We start from the raw sequence: 17,466 nt of genomic DNA, 5'->3' as shown, positions 1-17,466 counted from the left end.
CAACAGTAGATTTTACCCAACTAGTGTTGTAGCGGATTAGTTGAAATGTTTGCTGTAGATTGTGCCTGAAGTAAAGTTTTCTTTCGTTTACATTGTAGCCAGAGTTTGTAATGAAATGTCCCGTGGGGGACTGTGAGGGGAGGAATTTTCCCTTTCTCTTGGTGGGAGGGGAGAACCGTGTCCTGACCGCACTGACATTATATTAAATATAGATTTTGTTAGTGAATGGCACCTACAATGTCAGACCCAAGTACTGCCTGGAGACAAGTATGCCTCTTTCCTGCTATCTTGCCTTTCCATGCATCACACCCTTTGAAGTTAATGGAAGTCATACCAATGTGTTCAAAGGCAGTACTTGGCTCCATGAGCTTCCATCTGAAGTCTTCTATGAATTACTCTTCCTTTTTATCCCTAGGAAATGATGTCATTTATGGAAGCATTTAACCAAGAAAAAACACCCTTTCTGCCTGTGTTGTTATCAAAAAGAAGTGAAGCTGAGCGGAGCGAAAGCCAGCAGCGGATGAGAGAAGAGTGGGATAAACTGATCTCTCAGGTCAGAGGCACTTCTAGCTCACTTTGTTACCAGCACGATCATGTTTGATGGAGAAGCCTAAGTCTACCCCAGTAACTTGGACAGGGAAAAGTGGGGAGGTGGTGTACAGTGCCCAAGAGGAGGCAGAAAGTTACTGTGTATTACTCTTCTGCCTCCTGAGCCTCAGGAGATTGAGACATCTGCGAAAAATAGCCTGCATCTGATTAGCTTTGAGCACTCTTCTGATCAAAGTTTTTGACCTATTTATGCTTAAAAGGTTCTTTTGGGACATAATTATGGCTCAGATAATGATGCAGCTGGGAAAAGTGTGTTAATATATTCTTTCCCACGGCAGGGATAGTGACATAGTGAGATCTGGTTGGTCAGTGCTTGGCAATGAGGTTGGCTATGTTGTCTACCTCTGCTGCACGTGGGATGTGTTGGGCCTTGCGAGTAATTGCTCTTTATGGAAGAGCAAGTTCCCTTGTCAGCCCCATGATGGAAAGCTGTCCAGAGCATCCCTGGTTCCCTGGTTCTGCAACTAATTTACTATAAATTTCCCTGATGCTGGGCCTTGAGATGGTCACCAGCCAAGGATAGTTACTGCCAAATTGTCTGTAGTGTTACAGAGATTACAGGCTGGGGAGCAAATCTGTGTCTCAGGTAAACATAGCTGATTTGCAGCTGACTTCACTGGAAGCTGCTTTTCTAAATGATGAAAGGTGGGGTTTTTTTTTGGGGGGGATGTCTGAAGCATCAGCTTATGGAGCATATATCAGTATCGTGGGGATAGGGAAGAAAATAATAGTGAGAAATTTAATGATTTGTTTTCCTTTTTAAGATTAATGAATGGAAAGCAAAGCTGGACCAGATGTTGCCCTCCCCTTTGGATAGCATTGAGGCCTGGCTTCAGGAGGTAGAACATCTGCAGGCAGAAGATTTGCCTGATTTGCAGGACCCGTTTAAAGCAATGTTTGTCTTCAGAGAAATAATTGTAATATTTAAGGTATGCTGATCATAAAGGAACATTCTGCTTCAGTCTGACCTAGCAAAGCACTTGTTATGGAATTTCTATTTGACATTTTGGGAAGTGATATGGATGTGTTTATCTTCTGAAGATGAAAAGCTCTTCTGAACATACCTTTGAACAATGATGAGTTTAATTAAATAACTGCATGAGTATATAAGGAAGGTTTCTGACTTCACTGGGGTGAGATTAGATTTGAGTACTATCTGAATGAGTAAATTATGGTATTCTTTTTTATGTGGTTCCTGCAACTTGTTTGTTTGTTAAGTAATAACACAGGGTAATGCATCCTTATCTTTAAATCTATGCTTAATACATACCTATTCCGAAAAGCACTTGGGCTCAAGGTTACATTCCAGTGAGTTCACGCAGTTTGTGTGTTTAAAGCTAAGTATTTGCTGAATCATTCTGTAATTCCATTCAAAGCAATGGAAGGTATTTTGATACCTTAGAACCATACAAGTTATTTATTCTGATCTTGAAATCTTTACACTGATAATAGTTTAAATGTGCTCTTGAGTTTGAAAGCTTTAAGAAGAGTAGATGTGTTGATGCCTGGTTGATCATCATAATGCTCCCCTCTGCAAGGGGGAAGCTGGATGTTTTTGTGACATGTCCTTAAGGTGAATTTGAAAGAATGGGAAATGGACATTCTTGCGAGTGGCTTGATAACGTCACTTTTTTTGTACCATTGCTAGTTGGCTGCCGATATGAGAGAGGGCTTTTTAACTGATAACAGCTTTGTCAGACCTTAGCCATATGATCTATGATTTTTGTTGTTCAGCCTAAGTCATCAAAGCATTTCTAAGAATGAGACAGAGAGAGATGTCCTTGGTTTAGGGATTTCTTTTTTCCCATTGAATATGTAGATAAAATCATTAAGTTCCTTAAGAAGAAACCCAAGTTACTTAATTTCTGTGAAATTCACTTATCTTGATGGAAAGACATTCTGTCGAGAATTTTTTTTCCCCTCCTTATAGTCAGTCCCTTTAGTGTGTCTTTTATAGGAATCTTGTTGCCAAGGTGGTCCCTTATAATGGAAATTTTACTTTCACTTAAGATCTTGGAAATTGCCCACCAATGCTCATGATGGTCTGACTGGAATAGTATTAAGGTTACAAAATCCAGTGTTTAAAATCTATGCACTATTTTTGGGGTTGAGGGCTGCCCCAGGATTCAGCCATTTCCGTGAACATGCTTTGTGGCAGGTTTTATTACGTAGAAATGAACTTTTAGTGTATTTCTTTATATGCCACTTATAAATATGCTTATATTCTGTGCAATGCATTTTATGCTTTATTTTTACATAGACGATTTGATGCTGAGACACACGCCCATAAAATGTTCCCCAATCATGTGATACAGGCCATCAGAGGCTGAATGTGATATGCTATCAGCATGGTGTTAGATGGAAATTTATTGAGCAGTCAAATGAAGTATTAAAGAAGTGTGACATAACATGTTGATATTCAACAGGTTTTGCTGTCAGTCTTTGTTAACACGTAGCAAAGAATAACTTAGTATCTTGCAACTGTTACAATGACACTTTTTTGTACTAAAGATGATAGCGAAAGTGCAGAAAAATCTGATGGCATGGGTAGTGTACATTCATGTTCCTTATATTTAACTAGATGCTCAATGATAAGAGAAATCAGATAGTACTGCACTAAATATACGCTTTAGAAGGTGATGAGGTAAATACTTTCATTGTACTTTAATAAGTAAAGACACTGGAAGATTTCCTTGTGCTGACTAGTTCTTAATAGCTCTCACTCTAATGGCAGGTGATTTGCAGGTTCCCAGATGAAATAGTCTAGATTAAATTGAATGGCTTACTATGCCTTTTTCTTCCCAGGGCTTGATGGATTGTTTTGATTCTCACTTGGACACCCTTCAATCATTTAAGAATGAAGATGAGAAGAATATGCCACTAGTCTTGCCTGAAAAGTTAGAGGAAATGAAAAGAAGGTTGTGATCCTCAAATTCCCTCTACTTTGACTACGTTGTATTCTTGCTGTGCTATTGACTTGTTCTGCTATTCTGAACAAAGCACATAATTTATCCATGCCTTGGAGAAAAAGAGTATTTTCCACCTAAGCACAGATTAACTGTCAAGTGGAGCAATCAGGTTCACTCATTGGTGCAATGAATGTCTAATTATGTGTACAAAGTGGAGCTCATTGACAGGACCTTTTCAGATGCCCTGTGCTGGTGTGGATAGGAAACACCCACTAGATGTAGGAAATATGAATATTTTGAATGTAAAATTTCTCTGGGTGTGGGGATTCTTTCTCTGATTTTTAATTTCCACCTTTTAAAATCACTGAGATCCACAGGTTGTGCAACCCCATATAGCTGTTGGAGGGTATTTTCAAAATGACCGGTGAATCTGTGTCCGTCACCTGAGACCCTTTGACATATAGATAATAGATGCCCCTTTTCTGGGCATTTAAGGTTTTTTTCATAAATTGAGCAGTCAATATTGACTCAAAATTGTTGCTACTTAAAAAAAAAGAAGAACTGTTGTTATCTTAAAATTTTACTCCTGTCATAACAAAATAATGTTTACATATATGTAATTCTGAATTTGTAGGCTTAAAACTCAATACATTAATGCTTTCTATATCCAATTATTTTGACTCAACTTTTGGAACGTTTCACTGTTTGCAGATTTAGTAATATTTGTTTCACAAACTCCAACACCTTTCTTGAATACCACTATGGACTGTGCTCAGCTATTGCCAATGAGGTGATGTTAAAACTAAATATCTGGGATATAAAATATGGGACAAAGGAGTCTGTGGAATCACTGCTGGAAAATTGGAATGTAAGTTTAAAATATATGTATCACACCCTGACAATAATTATTCTTCCCCACTTCTCTTTGATTCAAGCTTGTGTCTGTCCTCATCTGAAGATACTATGATAGTCGGTAGAAGCATGGTAGACTTGTGAGATCTGGGATTTATGCAAAGACAGACAGGTAGACTTCCATAGAAACTTTCTCCAGGTCTTCCCATTTTCCTCTGAGTGAGAGTTCTTTCTTCAGTTCGAAGAAATAGAGTGAGTTGTGACTGTAATTTTCTCTCTGCCCTTTTTTATTCTTTATTGGGAAGATCTCTTTCTTTCTAGACTCTTTATAGTGCCAGCAGTAGCAGCTGTTCCCTAACTCAGACCTCTCTGGGGTAGTTCTGTAGTTGCTGTTTTCAAAACCAACAGTTACCCACAGTGCTGGCTAATACTGCCTTTTGCTGTTGCCTCTTCCTTTTCCATCTTCCTTACCTCCGTATGCTTTGCGGTGACTATTCAAGTCTTGTTTTGTTATATTTTGTGCTTAGCTCAGCTTCTGAGCTCAAGTTATTAAAATGATGCCACGTGTAGGCCTACAGGAGGGGATGGATTACCCTGCACCAAATACTGCCAAAGTTGCATCAAGAATAGAGGCAGAGAGATGAAAATGCTGATGCCATCAGTTTTGTCCCATCTCCAGTTTATGGGACTCCTTGTGAATTCCATCTTAGTGGAATTTCTAAAGAGTTTCTCAGAACCTTTTCAGACTGGCAAATTCCTAGTTAAATTACTGGGAATTTCACCACCGTCAGTACTGTGGAAGGAAGCAACAAGAGGTTGTATAAAATATCAGTTTTCCTGAGCAGTGTTAACCTTACCCTGTGGTGAGAAGGGAATACAGAGTTAATCTGCACTGAGTTTCTTAATTCAGTTGGTTTCATAAATACTTATTATCGTATTATTTCTAAAGTCATGGTTCGTGGTCTTTCCCAAGTTGATAGAATATAGAACTTTCCCAAGGAGTTTAAGGCTTGTTCCTTGCTCTCCCTCTGGTACCATGATGTGTGGTTGTGGTTGAGTGGTGGCATGGTGGCTCAGGTCCATTATGGCCACAAGAAAGGTTGTTTTGTAGCCTGCTAGGTAGGATATTTGTAGGAGTAGGGAGCTCTGGGGTGAAATGCAGCCCAGACAGAGAGGGCTGAGGATGGACCCTCATTCCCTGGATGAATGTTCAAAGCACGAGTCTCCTCCTCTGCTCCCATTTCTTACTCTCTCATCCTTTCCATCCTCAGTTTTACTTGATCTGTGGCAGGAACGAGGCACATTGATACTTCTGTGTATGCAGGGAAACCCACCTTTCACTTTCATCACTTTTTTGACTTGTCACTAAATATTGCCTGACTTTTTCTAGATGCCATTTCTTAATATTGCCCTAGGGCTGTAAGTTTTTGAAATAAGCAGTCCTGATTCATGTGTGGCTGTGACTGAGGCAGTGGCATTCAGGAATTTACTCCCATTTAAGTTACTCACTGCATGAGCAGAAAAAAGATCAGGTCTGTTTCAGACTAAAGGGTGCAGGTGAGTTGCTGGATGGGCTTTGCTCAGTTTACATTTAACCTGCAGGTTATAGGCTCATGTTAAAAAAAAAAATATATCCCAAGCTGCATTTCCTACCTAGTTTTATGTGGGTTAGTTTACCCATGCCAATTACTTTTCACTTTGGGCAGAATTTCATTGAAGAAAAGAGACTTGAAACGCAACTAGAAACTGCTACTCACATCTGTGAAGATTTGAAAAACAAAACCATACGCGATCCTGACTTAGGTAAGTTTGTGCACATAAACTGATATGAAGACCTCTATTTTGAACTGATGTGCTGTCACCAGTTTTAATTTCCACTATTTTTTGTGTAAAATACTGCTTCTATGTAATCAACCTCTCTGTTTCTGAATGTATAACGATATTCCCTATTTGATGTCCTAGCTGGAGATCCTCAAGAAATTAGCAAACGTTTTAAGACAGTGGAGTCAAAGATTTCTATGTGCAGAGACTATATTTCCAATGTAAATACTACCCTACAGAAAGTCCTGTGTTCCTGGAGTAATTATACAGAAAACATCCACTTACTAAAGACATGGCTGGAAGAAAAAAGAAATGAGCATCCAAAAGAGGTATGTGGTTGCAGTTCTCTTTGTAATGACAGACAGAGATACTTGGAAGCCTCCCGGAAGGAAAGCATTATACATGACAGTTGTTGTTGTTGTTGCTTTTCTGTTCCCCATTTTGGAAATAAACTTTTGGCGGAGTTCTGCTTTAAATGATTTCAGTACCTCTGTCTAGATCCCTGCTGAGATCCTGGCAAAGTGGAATTCAGTTCATGGTTCCTTAAATGAAGCTGGAAACCATCTCATCGAAGTCAGCAAAGAGCAGGTTGGATCAAATATTGCCAAAGAACTGAAGAAACTGAACAGGAGATGGGCTAAGTTCATCAAGCGGACACACTTTGTAAGTGACTAGTTTTGTATGACTCTCTTGGTATGCAGCCTTCAAAATCATGTTTTCTAGACTTATCAGCTAGCTAATCAGAGATTAATAAATCTTTTGGTCAACTAGGTATTGCCAGTTTTAAAACAGGAAGAATAGAGAATACACAGAGGCATCCTATTCTTAAGTCTTTGTGACTCAGTTAAATGCTATTTATGACACAATGGAAAATGTTCGATTTTTTGAATGGAAATTATAAAACCACTTATAAAAGGAAATCTTATTGCAGGATAAACCTCTTTATTCAGTTTTAGAGATTGAAGTAATCAATTTGTTAAGAGCTTGGGAGCCTTTGCTAAATTGTATAATCTCTGCCTCAGCTAGTAGAGAGTAATTATTGCTGCATAGATATTTCTAGGATTGTGCAACTTTACACCAGGTCACTTGACAGGTTTTTAGTCTACTGTAAATTCCTATTCAACCTGCTTAATGTTACATATATTACGTTTCCTAGAATGCTTTCACAAGAACAACATTTTTGCTCTGCCTGGGAATATTAGAGCTCCTAACTTTCTAAGTTGAGCCTTTCATTGACATTTATTAAAGGTCCTGCTGTGACAATAAATGGTGGTGAAAAATTAAAATGTTTTTGTAGGAGATGAGCTTAATGAGAATGCAAGAAGATCAAAGGAAACATGTTCCCAAGTGTGAGGGAAATCCAGAGTTTCCTAGAAATACCTGCAGTAAGAGATGCTTTTAGGAATTATATTCAGAAAGCAGTGATAAAGAGGCCTCTTCCACCGTTACAATGGCTGAAGGACTTCAGGAGTTATTTCTCTGGCATTGCTTGTGACATTATGGCTATAACGTAGGGCAAATGTTTGAGCTCTCGCCTGTGACTGCCAGTACCATTAAACTGTTAGCATGCTCCCTGGTCTGGATTTGACCAACACCAGCTGTTATTCTGTTGGACAATTCCCTGGCATAGGCTGGGGGATGCTGCAACCCAGGAGTTATTCACCATCGTAGTGTGGCTGTGGCTGCTTGCTTTATAGAGGAGAGGGTGGGCCATATGGGCACAGGTTGTGCTGTCCCACCTGCTCTCAGGGTTGAAGAACTGAGCTTCATATGATGTATTTACCAGTATGTTTGGCATTTATTTCTCTTTTGTTCCCTGTTGGGTGCAAAAGCTGGAAAGTAACCTAAGTTGTGACTGTGTTGCAGGAGGATAGTGGAGAAACCCATGAACCAATGATGGGTATGAACATCTTACTCTGCTCTGTCTTTATAGCTTGATGAAGAGAGCTCAGATGCTGCTGAAAAGACCAGGGAGCTTCCTGGGAGCCTGGAGAAAATTGAAGAGCTCCTTGGAGGTGTGGACAGCTGGGCAGGAGAGATTGGACGCCTGCTTAGCGAGATCAGTCATGAGGAGCCTGTGCAACCTGAGATGGAGGAACGTTTGCAGGTGAAAATGGAAATACACTGCTTAAAATACTTGTTCATCAGATTCTTATCTTTCAGCACAGATTAGTGGCTGGGGTAAAATGAGCCATCATCAGTGAAGCAGAAATGAATGTGGATTTTGTGCTGTAACATTGGTAAAAATTCAAGACAATGCTAGTGTTTTGATGTTATTTGCCAGGATCACTCCCAGATCAGCTATAAATGATTCTTCCAACATCAGTGAGTCCAGATGACAAGCAGGTGCCAATGAAGTGCTGTTGGTGCCACTGATCAGCAGCTTGCTCTTGAGTGATATTAATTACCCTCTCTCCAGCACTGCATTTGCAGCAGACTAAAACTTTGCGAGGTGCCAAGTCGAGAATTTCCCCTAGTCATACCGTGCTTTCTATCATCTACCCTGCAGTGCAGGGAGGAGGTTTGGGACAACTTGGCTCTATTCAAGGTTTACCTGTCAAAAACTGGAATACTTGAATTATTTTCAGCAGCATGCTGGGTAATTTGTGCATCTCAGCTTATAGGCAGTTGCTCTAAACATCCACAATGAGCACTGATGACTTTCTTCTTACTTCCACTAATCTCTATTGTTTCCCATGTCTCTCTGCCAGGGGTTACTGTTTCCTCCCCCTAGCAGATGGTGGGGGGAAATCTGTATATATAACTCAGCAGCTTCAGTACAAAGTCTGATTTCTTCACCTGCCAGTGAAGGTGAGACTGAACAAAGGTGCCAAACTTTGCACTGGGGAAGCTGAAGCACTGTCCTGTGTTGCCTTTTGCTATTTCTGCAGCAGGGCCAGTATAATCTAATGGTAGGAAGGTGTCTACCAGAAGAAGGTTTGATTGGAGCTCTTCTATCTAAGGGCTAAAATTAAACTGACATCTTCTTTGATACATTAAATCCATCTACAATAACTGTGAACCAAAATTAGTGTTAGTTTACTTTTGGTTTGTGCCTTCTTGCCCTGTATGTAGTTGACAGAATTAGGAGTGTGAGCCTATGAAAAGAATCTATTCATCTTTTTGTAATTGTGGGCCTATGTTTATAGAATAAGTCTCATTTTGCAGTATGACACTAGTTTGTTAAAAACAGCGAAGTAACAAAAGACACCCCAAAATACATCCCCCCAAAATGTCACTGGTATTGTATGTTTGTGTCTGTGAGCGGAAGAAATCAGGTTGCTTATTACCTGTGGTACATTAGGTTGAGATCCAGAATAAAGCACCGATTATCATTAGAAGAATGCTAATTGACAACTTCAAACAGGAAAACGTGTTGAATATTCATAGATTAAGCCAGCTCTAATAATGACATTTCATGATAAATATTTAAATATTGCGCATTACTTTTGCATGCAAAATACCCAGCTGCTTCCTGCCTTTTAGTACTGAATACTGCAAGAAAATTTGAGCCTTGATATGTGCTTACTTTTGGATGACTTCATAATCAGACAATGCATATCCAAATGTGTGGTTTGTACATTCATTTGGAGAGCTGTTTGGATGGGAGACTGTGTTTCAAAAATACTTCTAATTGGCTCTGAGGCAAAAACACGGGAGGTATCACATTGACGGAAAGACTTTCAGCAAACAGAACCCCCTGTGGATGGCAGCAGACTTCTTTCTCTCTATGCAGAGATTTTGCAGTGCAATGCACTGACCATAACTGGAATATAAGATTTTTCCTTGACCAAATACTGATGATCCATGATCAAAGTTGTTTTTTTCATTCAGTTACTTTAAACAAAAAGACATAAATACTGTAGAAGCTTCTAATGCTTTTCCTTCAACCAGAGCTTGGCTGAAAGGGGAGCCTCATGCCAAGAACAAGTTGTGGCAGCAGAAGAGATATTGCAATCCCTGACACAAAATGTTTCAAGTCAGGTGTCCCAACAGCATTCTTACACCACTGGGCTGCAGACACGAATTAAAGAAGCCAGAGACAAAATAGAGGTACTCCTTTTTTATTGTTATTGTACTTTATACACACAGATGTCTCTAATTTTAGCATTATGTGATTAGGAAGACTCTTTTTCATTGATGTAAAATAAAAAAAGGGTTTATACTGTTGGAATCAGTCTCCCAGACTCTTGCTGGGGCAAAAACTAGAACATTTCAAAGATCAGTATCTCAACTTGAAAAACTTGAGTGATGTTATGAAGCAATAGCTGTGTGTAATTACTGACACTAAGGCATATTCTGAAGAATCTTTTTCTTCTAAGGCTGTCTTGGGTGACATGAACAACATCTTGTCCAAATCTGAGAAGAGACCCTCAGAGAAGGAGGCTTTGCTCAATTTTGAAGAATCCCAGAAAGAACTTGAGGCCTCCATTTCAAAGGCTGTGCAGCTTGTCAGTGAAAAATTAAGTCCTGAAGAACGTATTTCAAGATATGAGGTGGGTTTGTTTTCTGAGCCAACTGAATTTGAGAATTTCTTAGTGCTATTTAGTATCTAAAAGGCTAAGGTACCATAGTGAAAAAAATATCAGAATTATTTTTTCTGGTAGCTATTAATGCTTTTTTTCAGCTATTTGATTTAGCACTGGTAGCGTATATTAACTCAGCAGACAGCTTGAATGAAGAAATGTAAATCAGTATTCAGTGCCCTGCCTAAACTTACTCGATCATCCCACCAGAAATCATCATGTTCTGAACTACAGCCATTTTGTTTGCCTGATTAATAATTAATATTCCCATCAAGAATCACATGCCTGAATTCTTGGACACATTTTAAAAGTGTGATTATAAATATTGAATCACATCTTTTTCCTAGTGATTCACTGCTAAAGAAAGTGCCTGATCTCAAAATCATAGAATCATAGAATTGTTTGGGTTGGAAGGGACTTTGAAGATCATTGAGTTCCAAACCCCCTGCCACAGGCAGGGGCACCTGCCACTAGACCAGCTTGCTCAAAGCCCCATCCAGCCTGGCCTTGAACCCCTCCAGGGATGGGGCCTCCACAACTTCTCTGGGCAACCTGTTCCAGTGCCTCACCACCCTCACAGTAAAGAACCTCTTCCTGATATCTAAGCCAAATTTACCCTCTTTCAGTTTAAACCCGTTGCCCCTCATCCTATCACTACACTCCCTGGTAAAGACTCCCTCCCCATGTTTCCTGTAGGCCTCCTTTCGGTGCTGGAAGGCCACTATAAGGTCTCTCCAGAGCCTTCTCTTCTCCAGGCTGAACATCTCCAACTCTCTCAGCCTGTCCTCATAGGAGACGTGCTCCAGCCCTCTGATCATCTTTGTGGCCCTCCTCTGGACCTGCTCCGACAGGTCCAGGCCTTTCTTATGTTTGGGGCTCCAGAGCTGGACACAGAACTCCAGGTGGGGTCTCACAAGAGCAGAGTAGAGGGACAGAATCTCCTCCCTTCCCCTGCTGGCCATGCTTCTTCTGATGCAGCCCAGGACATAATTGGCTTTCTGGGCTGTGATTGCACATTGCTTGCTCGCGTTGAGCTTCTCGTCCACCAACACCCACAAGTCCTCCTCCTCAGAGCTGCTCTCAAGCCATTCTCTGCCCAGCCTGTATTTGCCCTTGGGATTGTCTGACCCACGTGCATGACCTTGCCCTTGGCCTTGTTGAATTTCATGAGGTTCGCACAGGCCCACCTCTCAAGCCTGTCCAGCTCCCTCTGGATGGCATCCCTTCCCTCCAGCGTGTCCACTGCACCACACAGCTTGGTGTTGCTGGCAGACTTGCTGAGGGTGCACTCAACCCCCCTGTCCACGTTCCCAACAAAGGTGCTAAACAATGCTGGTCCCAGTACCGACCCCTAAGGAACACCATTTGTCATTGGGCTCCACTTGGACATCGAGACATTGACCACAACTCTTTGAGTGCGACCATCCAGCCAATTTCTTGTCCACCGAGTGGTCCATCCATCAAATCCCTGTCTGTACAATTTAGAAGCAAGGATGTTGCATGGGACAGTGTGCAATGCCTTGCAGAAGTCCAGGTAGATGGCGTCAGTTGCTCTTCCCTTATCCACCAGTGCTGTAACATTGCTGTAGCAGGCCACCAAATTTTTTAGACACTATTTTCCCTTAGTGAAGCCATGTTGACTGTCACCGGTCACTTCCTTCTTTTCCATGTGCTTCAGCATAGTTTCCAGGGGGATCTGCTCCATGATCTTGCTGGGCACAGAGGTGAGACTGACTGGCCTATATTTCCCTGGGTCTTCCTTTTTTTACCTTTTTAAAAGTGGGAGTTGTGTTTCCCCTTTTCCCATCAGTGGGATCTCCAGTGGACCTCTTAAAGGAGTCCTTTGTGAGGTATCAAAAATTGGAGTGCCCTAAATCTATTTTTCCTCATCTTGCAGAGCAAATCCTTGGCGGCCATGTGCAGGGAGCAGCGCAGAGCCTCCCTCCAGGCCATCTCATAGAGTCCCATCACACTGGTGCAGACATTTCACCCGCTTTCTGACAGGCATGTGACATGGCTGCATATATTCCCTAGAAATCATGCGAAGTTCAGGGACTTAATCTTTCTTCTTTGATACCAAATTTGCCCCTAAAAGAGGGCTACAAGGACAACATTTGCTTTTCTCCAAAAAGCCTACACTGATATTGTCTGCGGGTATGCAAGGGTAGAGAATGTCTTCGTACTCACCCGTCCAGGGGCCATCACAGCCCATACATGCAATGTATACATGCTTTGTCCATGGTTTTTGTATGCTACTGATATAATTTTATTATGTAAATAAGCTACATTCAGTTCTGTTTGTTTTTCATTGTGATGCTTTTCTTGCAGGAAGCTTTTAATGCTCTGGGCAATAAAGTTCTTGACAAATTTTTGAAGGCAGCTGAACAATTGAAAAATATTTCCTCTGATCACGAAAAGCTGGTAGTGGAAGAAAAGAGTAAAGATGTTCGTAAAAGATGGGAGGTGAGATAATACAGGAAGGAGAACCCACTGTCTGTTCTCATTAGGCCTGGCATCTTTGAGAATCAATTTTTTTGTCACAATATGTTCTGATATTTTTATTTGCTGTGTAATACCATCTCACTGGGATAATGTGTTTTGAATTTTACAGGCAGTTCACAATGAAATTATATCCTGTGTCCAGCTCATAGTAGAAAGGGAAAAAAAGAAATTTAACGCAACTTTAAAAAAAATCAATAAGCAATTAGGCAAAGAGAAGAAACTCCTAAGTATGGATAAAACCAAAGGGCTCATCAAGGAACATGAGGTACCTGCCACACTCCTTTTCTGCTCACCTACCTTTCTTTGTGAATGCCTTGTCTGTCCTTCTTGCTCCTTTTTAGGTACCTTTTTGCAGCCTGCGTTTGTGGAACAGGGCCCTTGTGCTTGGTGTTATGCAAACACAGAACAAAGAGGCCAACCAAATTATTTCTTTACCTTTTTTGACTTCAGATATTAGCCTCCTTGCAGACTTTTAAAATTACCTCCTTGTTATGTGGATGGTATCTTTTTTCCTTTTTTTTTGTTTTTGTTTTAAGAGAGCCTTGAAGCATTAAAACAGATTTAGCTGTGTAAAGTGTTAAAATAGGAAATTATTATGTGTTTTCTGACTCCCTTGATTTGTTACAGTTGCATAGCTGGTGTTAGGTGCCTTCAGGTGAGAGCATCTTCTCACAGTGCAATAGCTGCACTTTACCTGTGTGTTTGTGCTGCGTATAAATGGGCAGGGACATGCCCACAGAGTTAGACTAAGTTAGACTAAGACATTCATGTTTCACTTGCCAGGATGAGTCATCGTGATTCTTACATGTTCCATAAGGAATGGGTTTTATACTTCACTGCTTCTAGCATTTTCCTTCATCTTCCTCTTTGAGATGCATTGGTGTGGCCAGTTCACCACTTACAAGGGTAGGAAATTTCTCTCCTGATGCAATCCTGGTCTCCACTGAATTCAGTGGAGTTTTAGTCTTTACTTCTCATGGGTTCATATTCAGCAAATATTACATATGCAAAAGTGAAGAGAAATAAGTGTTCTCAGGTGCATTCCTTCTGCTCATATTTTTGTTAGATTTTTAGTAGATATTGATTTCACCCTGGCAGGTATAATTGTTGATAGGGAATATTTTAAATAAATTTTCTAGTTCTACTTTTTCTGTAGTCAGTGGGACATGTATTTCTGATGTCAGTGTGAAGAGGACTTGGGACCAAAGTAGCTAAAATTGTAGTAATATAACAAATTTCTAAATCAAACAACAGTCAGCATAGTCTTGTGAATGCAGCTGGGGAACATATTGCCAGAAATCCTTATTTTTTTCCTGGCTCTATCTGAAAAAGAATCAAGGAGAAATAAATGCTTCTCTCTTAGTTTGACAGCTTATGCTTTACGTGCACTCATCCGAGAAGACAATGGAAATAGAAAAAAAAAAAAAAAGTATGAGAATAATTGCATATTCTTATGACTTAATATGATTATATTATATTGCTTTTCTTTGCTTAGGCCTTTTTTTCACACGAAGGCAGCCTGAGGGAACTTAGCAAGTCATTAGAAGACCTTAAAATATTGGGAAGACTGTCAGAAGAAACTGTCCCAGGCATACAGACACTGACTGCAGACTGTGAACAAAAGCTAGAAAAGCTTCAACAAATTGTGGCAGATACTTACACGGCCCTGCTGTCTCGTGCTGGAAAAGGACAATCATCTAAGAAAGAGTGGGTGACTAAGTGCATGATGTGTTGTAGCTTCATAGAAATCAGATATATGGATAGATTTTATGATATTGTAAATGTACCACCAAGTACATTACTGTGGGCAACTGTACATTTAAACATTTAGTATTACATTCATAAACTAGCAAGTATAATGTTTGATTGCTCTTCAACAGAGCTACACTGTTTTTAATCATTAGCCAAGATGTCATAAATTAATCATTAGCTTCCATGTCATGGAGACATGGTGGATTGGTTCCTATGACTGGAGTGTTGGAATGGAAGGATACAGGCTCTTTAGGAAGGAAAGGCAGGAGAGCCGAGGAGGGGGTGTTGCCCTCTATGTCAAAGACCAGCGCGTGGAGCTCCACCTGGGGGTGGATGAGGGCTGACTGAGAGCTTGTGGGTCAGGATTGAAGGGAGGGCAGGGGCAGGTGACATTATAGTGGGGGTCTGCTACAGGCCATCTGACCAAGCACTAGTCCTTATGGGGGACTTCAACCGTCCAGATATCTGTTGGAGGGACAACACAGCAGGGCATAAGCAATCCAGGAGGTTCCTGGAATGTGTTGATGATAACTTCCTTCTCCAAGTGATGGAGGAGCCAACAAGGAGAGATGCTTTGCTCGACCTTGTTCTCACTGACAAGGAGAGGCTGGTGGGGAATGTGAAGCTCAAGGGCAGCCTTGGCTGCAGTGACCATGAGATGGTAGAGCTCAAGATCCTTAGGGTGGCGAGGAGGGAGCACAGTAAGTTCACTACCCTGGACTTCAGGAGAGCAGACTTTGGCCTCTTCAGGAATCTGCTTGGCAGAGTACCATAGGATAAAGCACTGGAAGGATGAGGGGCCCAAGAAGGCTGGTTAATATTCAAGGATCACCTCCTTCAAGCTCAGGAGTGATGCATCCCAACAAAGAGGAAGTCAGGCAAAAACACCAGGAGGCCTGCATGGATGAACAAGGCACTCTTGGACAAACTCAAACACAAAAAGGAAGCCTAGAGAGGGTGGAAGCAAGGATAGGTAGCTTGGGAGGGATATAGAGGGAAATTGTCCTAGCAGCCAGGGATCAGGTTAGGAATGCTAAAGCCCAGATAGAGTTAAATCTGGCCTGGGACGTCAAGGGCAACAAGAAAAGCTTCTACAGGTAGGTCAGTGATAAAAGGAAGATTAGGGAAAATGTGGGCCCTCTCTGGAAGGAAATGGGAGACCTAGTTACTGGGATAGGTACAAGGCTGAGGCACTCAATGACTTTTTTGCCTCAGTTTTCACCAGCAACAACTCTGGCCACACTGACCGAGAAGCAGAAGAAAAAGGCAGGGACTGGGAGAGTGAACCAACCACTTCTTGAGAAGTTCAGGTTCAAGATCATCTAAGGAACCTGAAGGTGCACAAGTCCATAGGACCTGACAAGATGTATCTGTGGGTGATGGGGGTACTGGCGGAAGAAGTTACTATCCCTCATATTTAAAAAGCTATGGCAGTCTAACGAAGCTCCCGCTGACTGGAAAAGGGGAAACACAACCCCCATTTTTAAAAAGGTAAAAAAAGGAAGACCCGGGGAAATATAGGCCAGTCAGTCTCACCTCTGTGCCCAGCAAGATCATGGAGCAGATCCCCCTGGAAACTATGCTGAAGCACATGGAAAAGAAGGAAGTGACCGGTGACAGCCAACATGGCTTCACTAAGGGAAAATAGTGTCTAAAAAATTTGGTGGCCTGCTACAGCAATGTTACAGCACTGGTGGATAAGGGAAGAGCAACTGACGTCATCTACCTGGACTTCTGCAAGGCATTGCACACTGTCCCATGCAACATCCTTGCTTCTAAATTGTACAGACAGGGATTTGATGGATGGACCACTCGGTGGACAAGAAATTGGCTGGATGGTCGCACTCAAAGAGTTGTGGTCAATGTCTCGATGTCCAAGTGGAGCCCAATGACAAATGGTGTTCCTTAGGGGTCGGTACAGGGACCAGCATTGTTTAGCACCTTTGTTGGGAACGTGGACAGGGGGATTGAGTGCACCCTCAGCAAGTCTGCCAGCAACACCAAGCTGTGTGGTGCAGTGGACACGCTGGAGGGAAGGGATGCCATCCAGAGGGAGCTGGACAGGTTTGAGAGGTGGGCCTGTGCGAACCTCATGAAATTCAACAAGGCCAAGGGCAAGGTCATGCACGTGGGTCAGACAATCCCAAGGGCAAATACAGGCTGGGCAGAGAATGGCTTGAGAGCAGCTCTGAGGAGGAGGACTTGTGGGTGTTGGTGGACGAGAAGCTCAACGCGAGCAAGCAATGTGCAATCACAGCCCAGAAAGCCAATTATGTCCTGGGCTGCATCAGAAGAAGCATGGCCAGCAGGTGAAGGGAGGAGATTCTGTCCCTCTACTCTGCTCTTGTGAGACCCCACCTGGAGTTCTGTGTCCAGCTCTGGAGCCCCAAACATAAGAAAGGCCTGGACCTGTCGGAGCAGGTCCAGAGGAGGGCCACAAAGATGATCAGAGGGCTGGAGCACGTCTCCTATGAGGACAGGCTGAGAGAGTTGGA

The 17,466-nt window shown here is 41.8% G+C and overlaps 1 protein-coding gene across 1 annotated transcript in view; it reads left to right on the top strand.

The window, feature by feature from the left end:
- The window catches only part of SYNE2 (spectrin repeat containing, nuclear envelope 2), a 178,975-nt gene that overhangs the window by 17,871 nt on the left and 143,638 nt on the right, over positions 1-17,466 (top strand). Inside the window, 13 exon segments of the mRNA XM_009891211.1 lie at positions 416-553; positions 1,374-1,538; positions 3,415-3,527; positions 4,230-4,386; positions 6,077-6,173; positions 6,333-6,520; positions 6,690-6,854; positions 8,125-8,298; positions 10,086-10,244; positions 10,514-10,687; positions 13,046-13,180; positions 13,329-13,484; positions 14,715-14,926. Coding sequence (XP_009889513.1) covers positions 416-553; positions 1,374-1,538; positions 3,415-3,527; positions 4,230-4,386; positions 6,077-6,173; positions 6,333-6,520; positions 6,690-6,854; positions 8,125-8,298; positions 10,086-10,244; positions 10,514-10,687; positions 13,046-13,180; positions 13,329-13,484; positions 14,715-14,926 — 2,033 coding nt within the window.

This window comes from Charadrius vociferus, unplaced genomic scaffold (assembly GCF_000708025.1).
Source record: "Charadrius vociferus isolate BGI_N301 unplaced genomic scaffold, ASM70802v2 scaffold308, whole genome shotgun sequence".
NCBI lineage: Eukaryota > Metazoa > Chordata > Aves > Charadriiformes > Charadriidae > Charadrius > Charadrius vociferus.
Note: the sequence above shows the minus strand (reverse complement) of the source record. Positions and strands in the feature narration are given on the sequence as shown.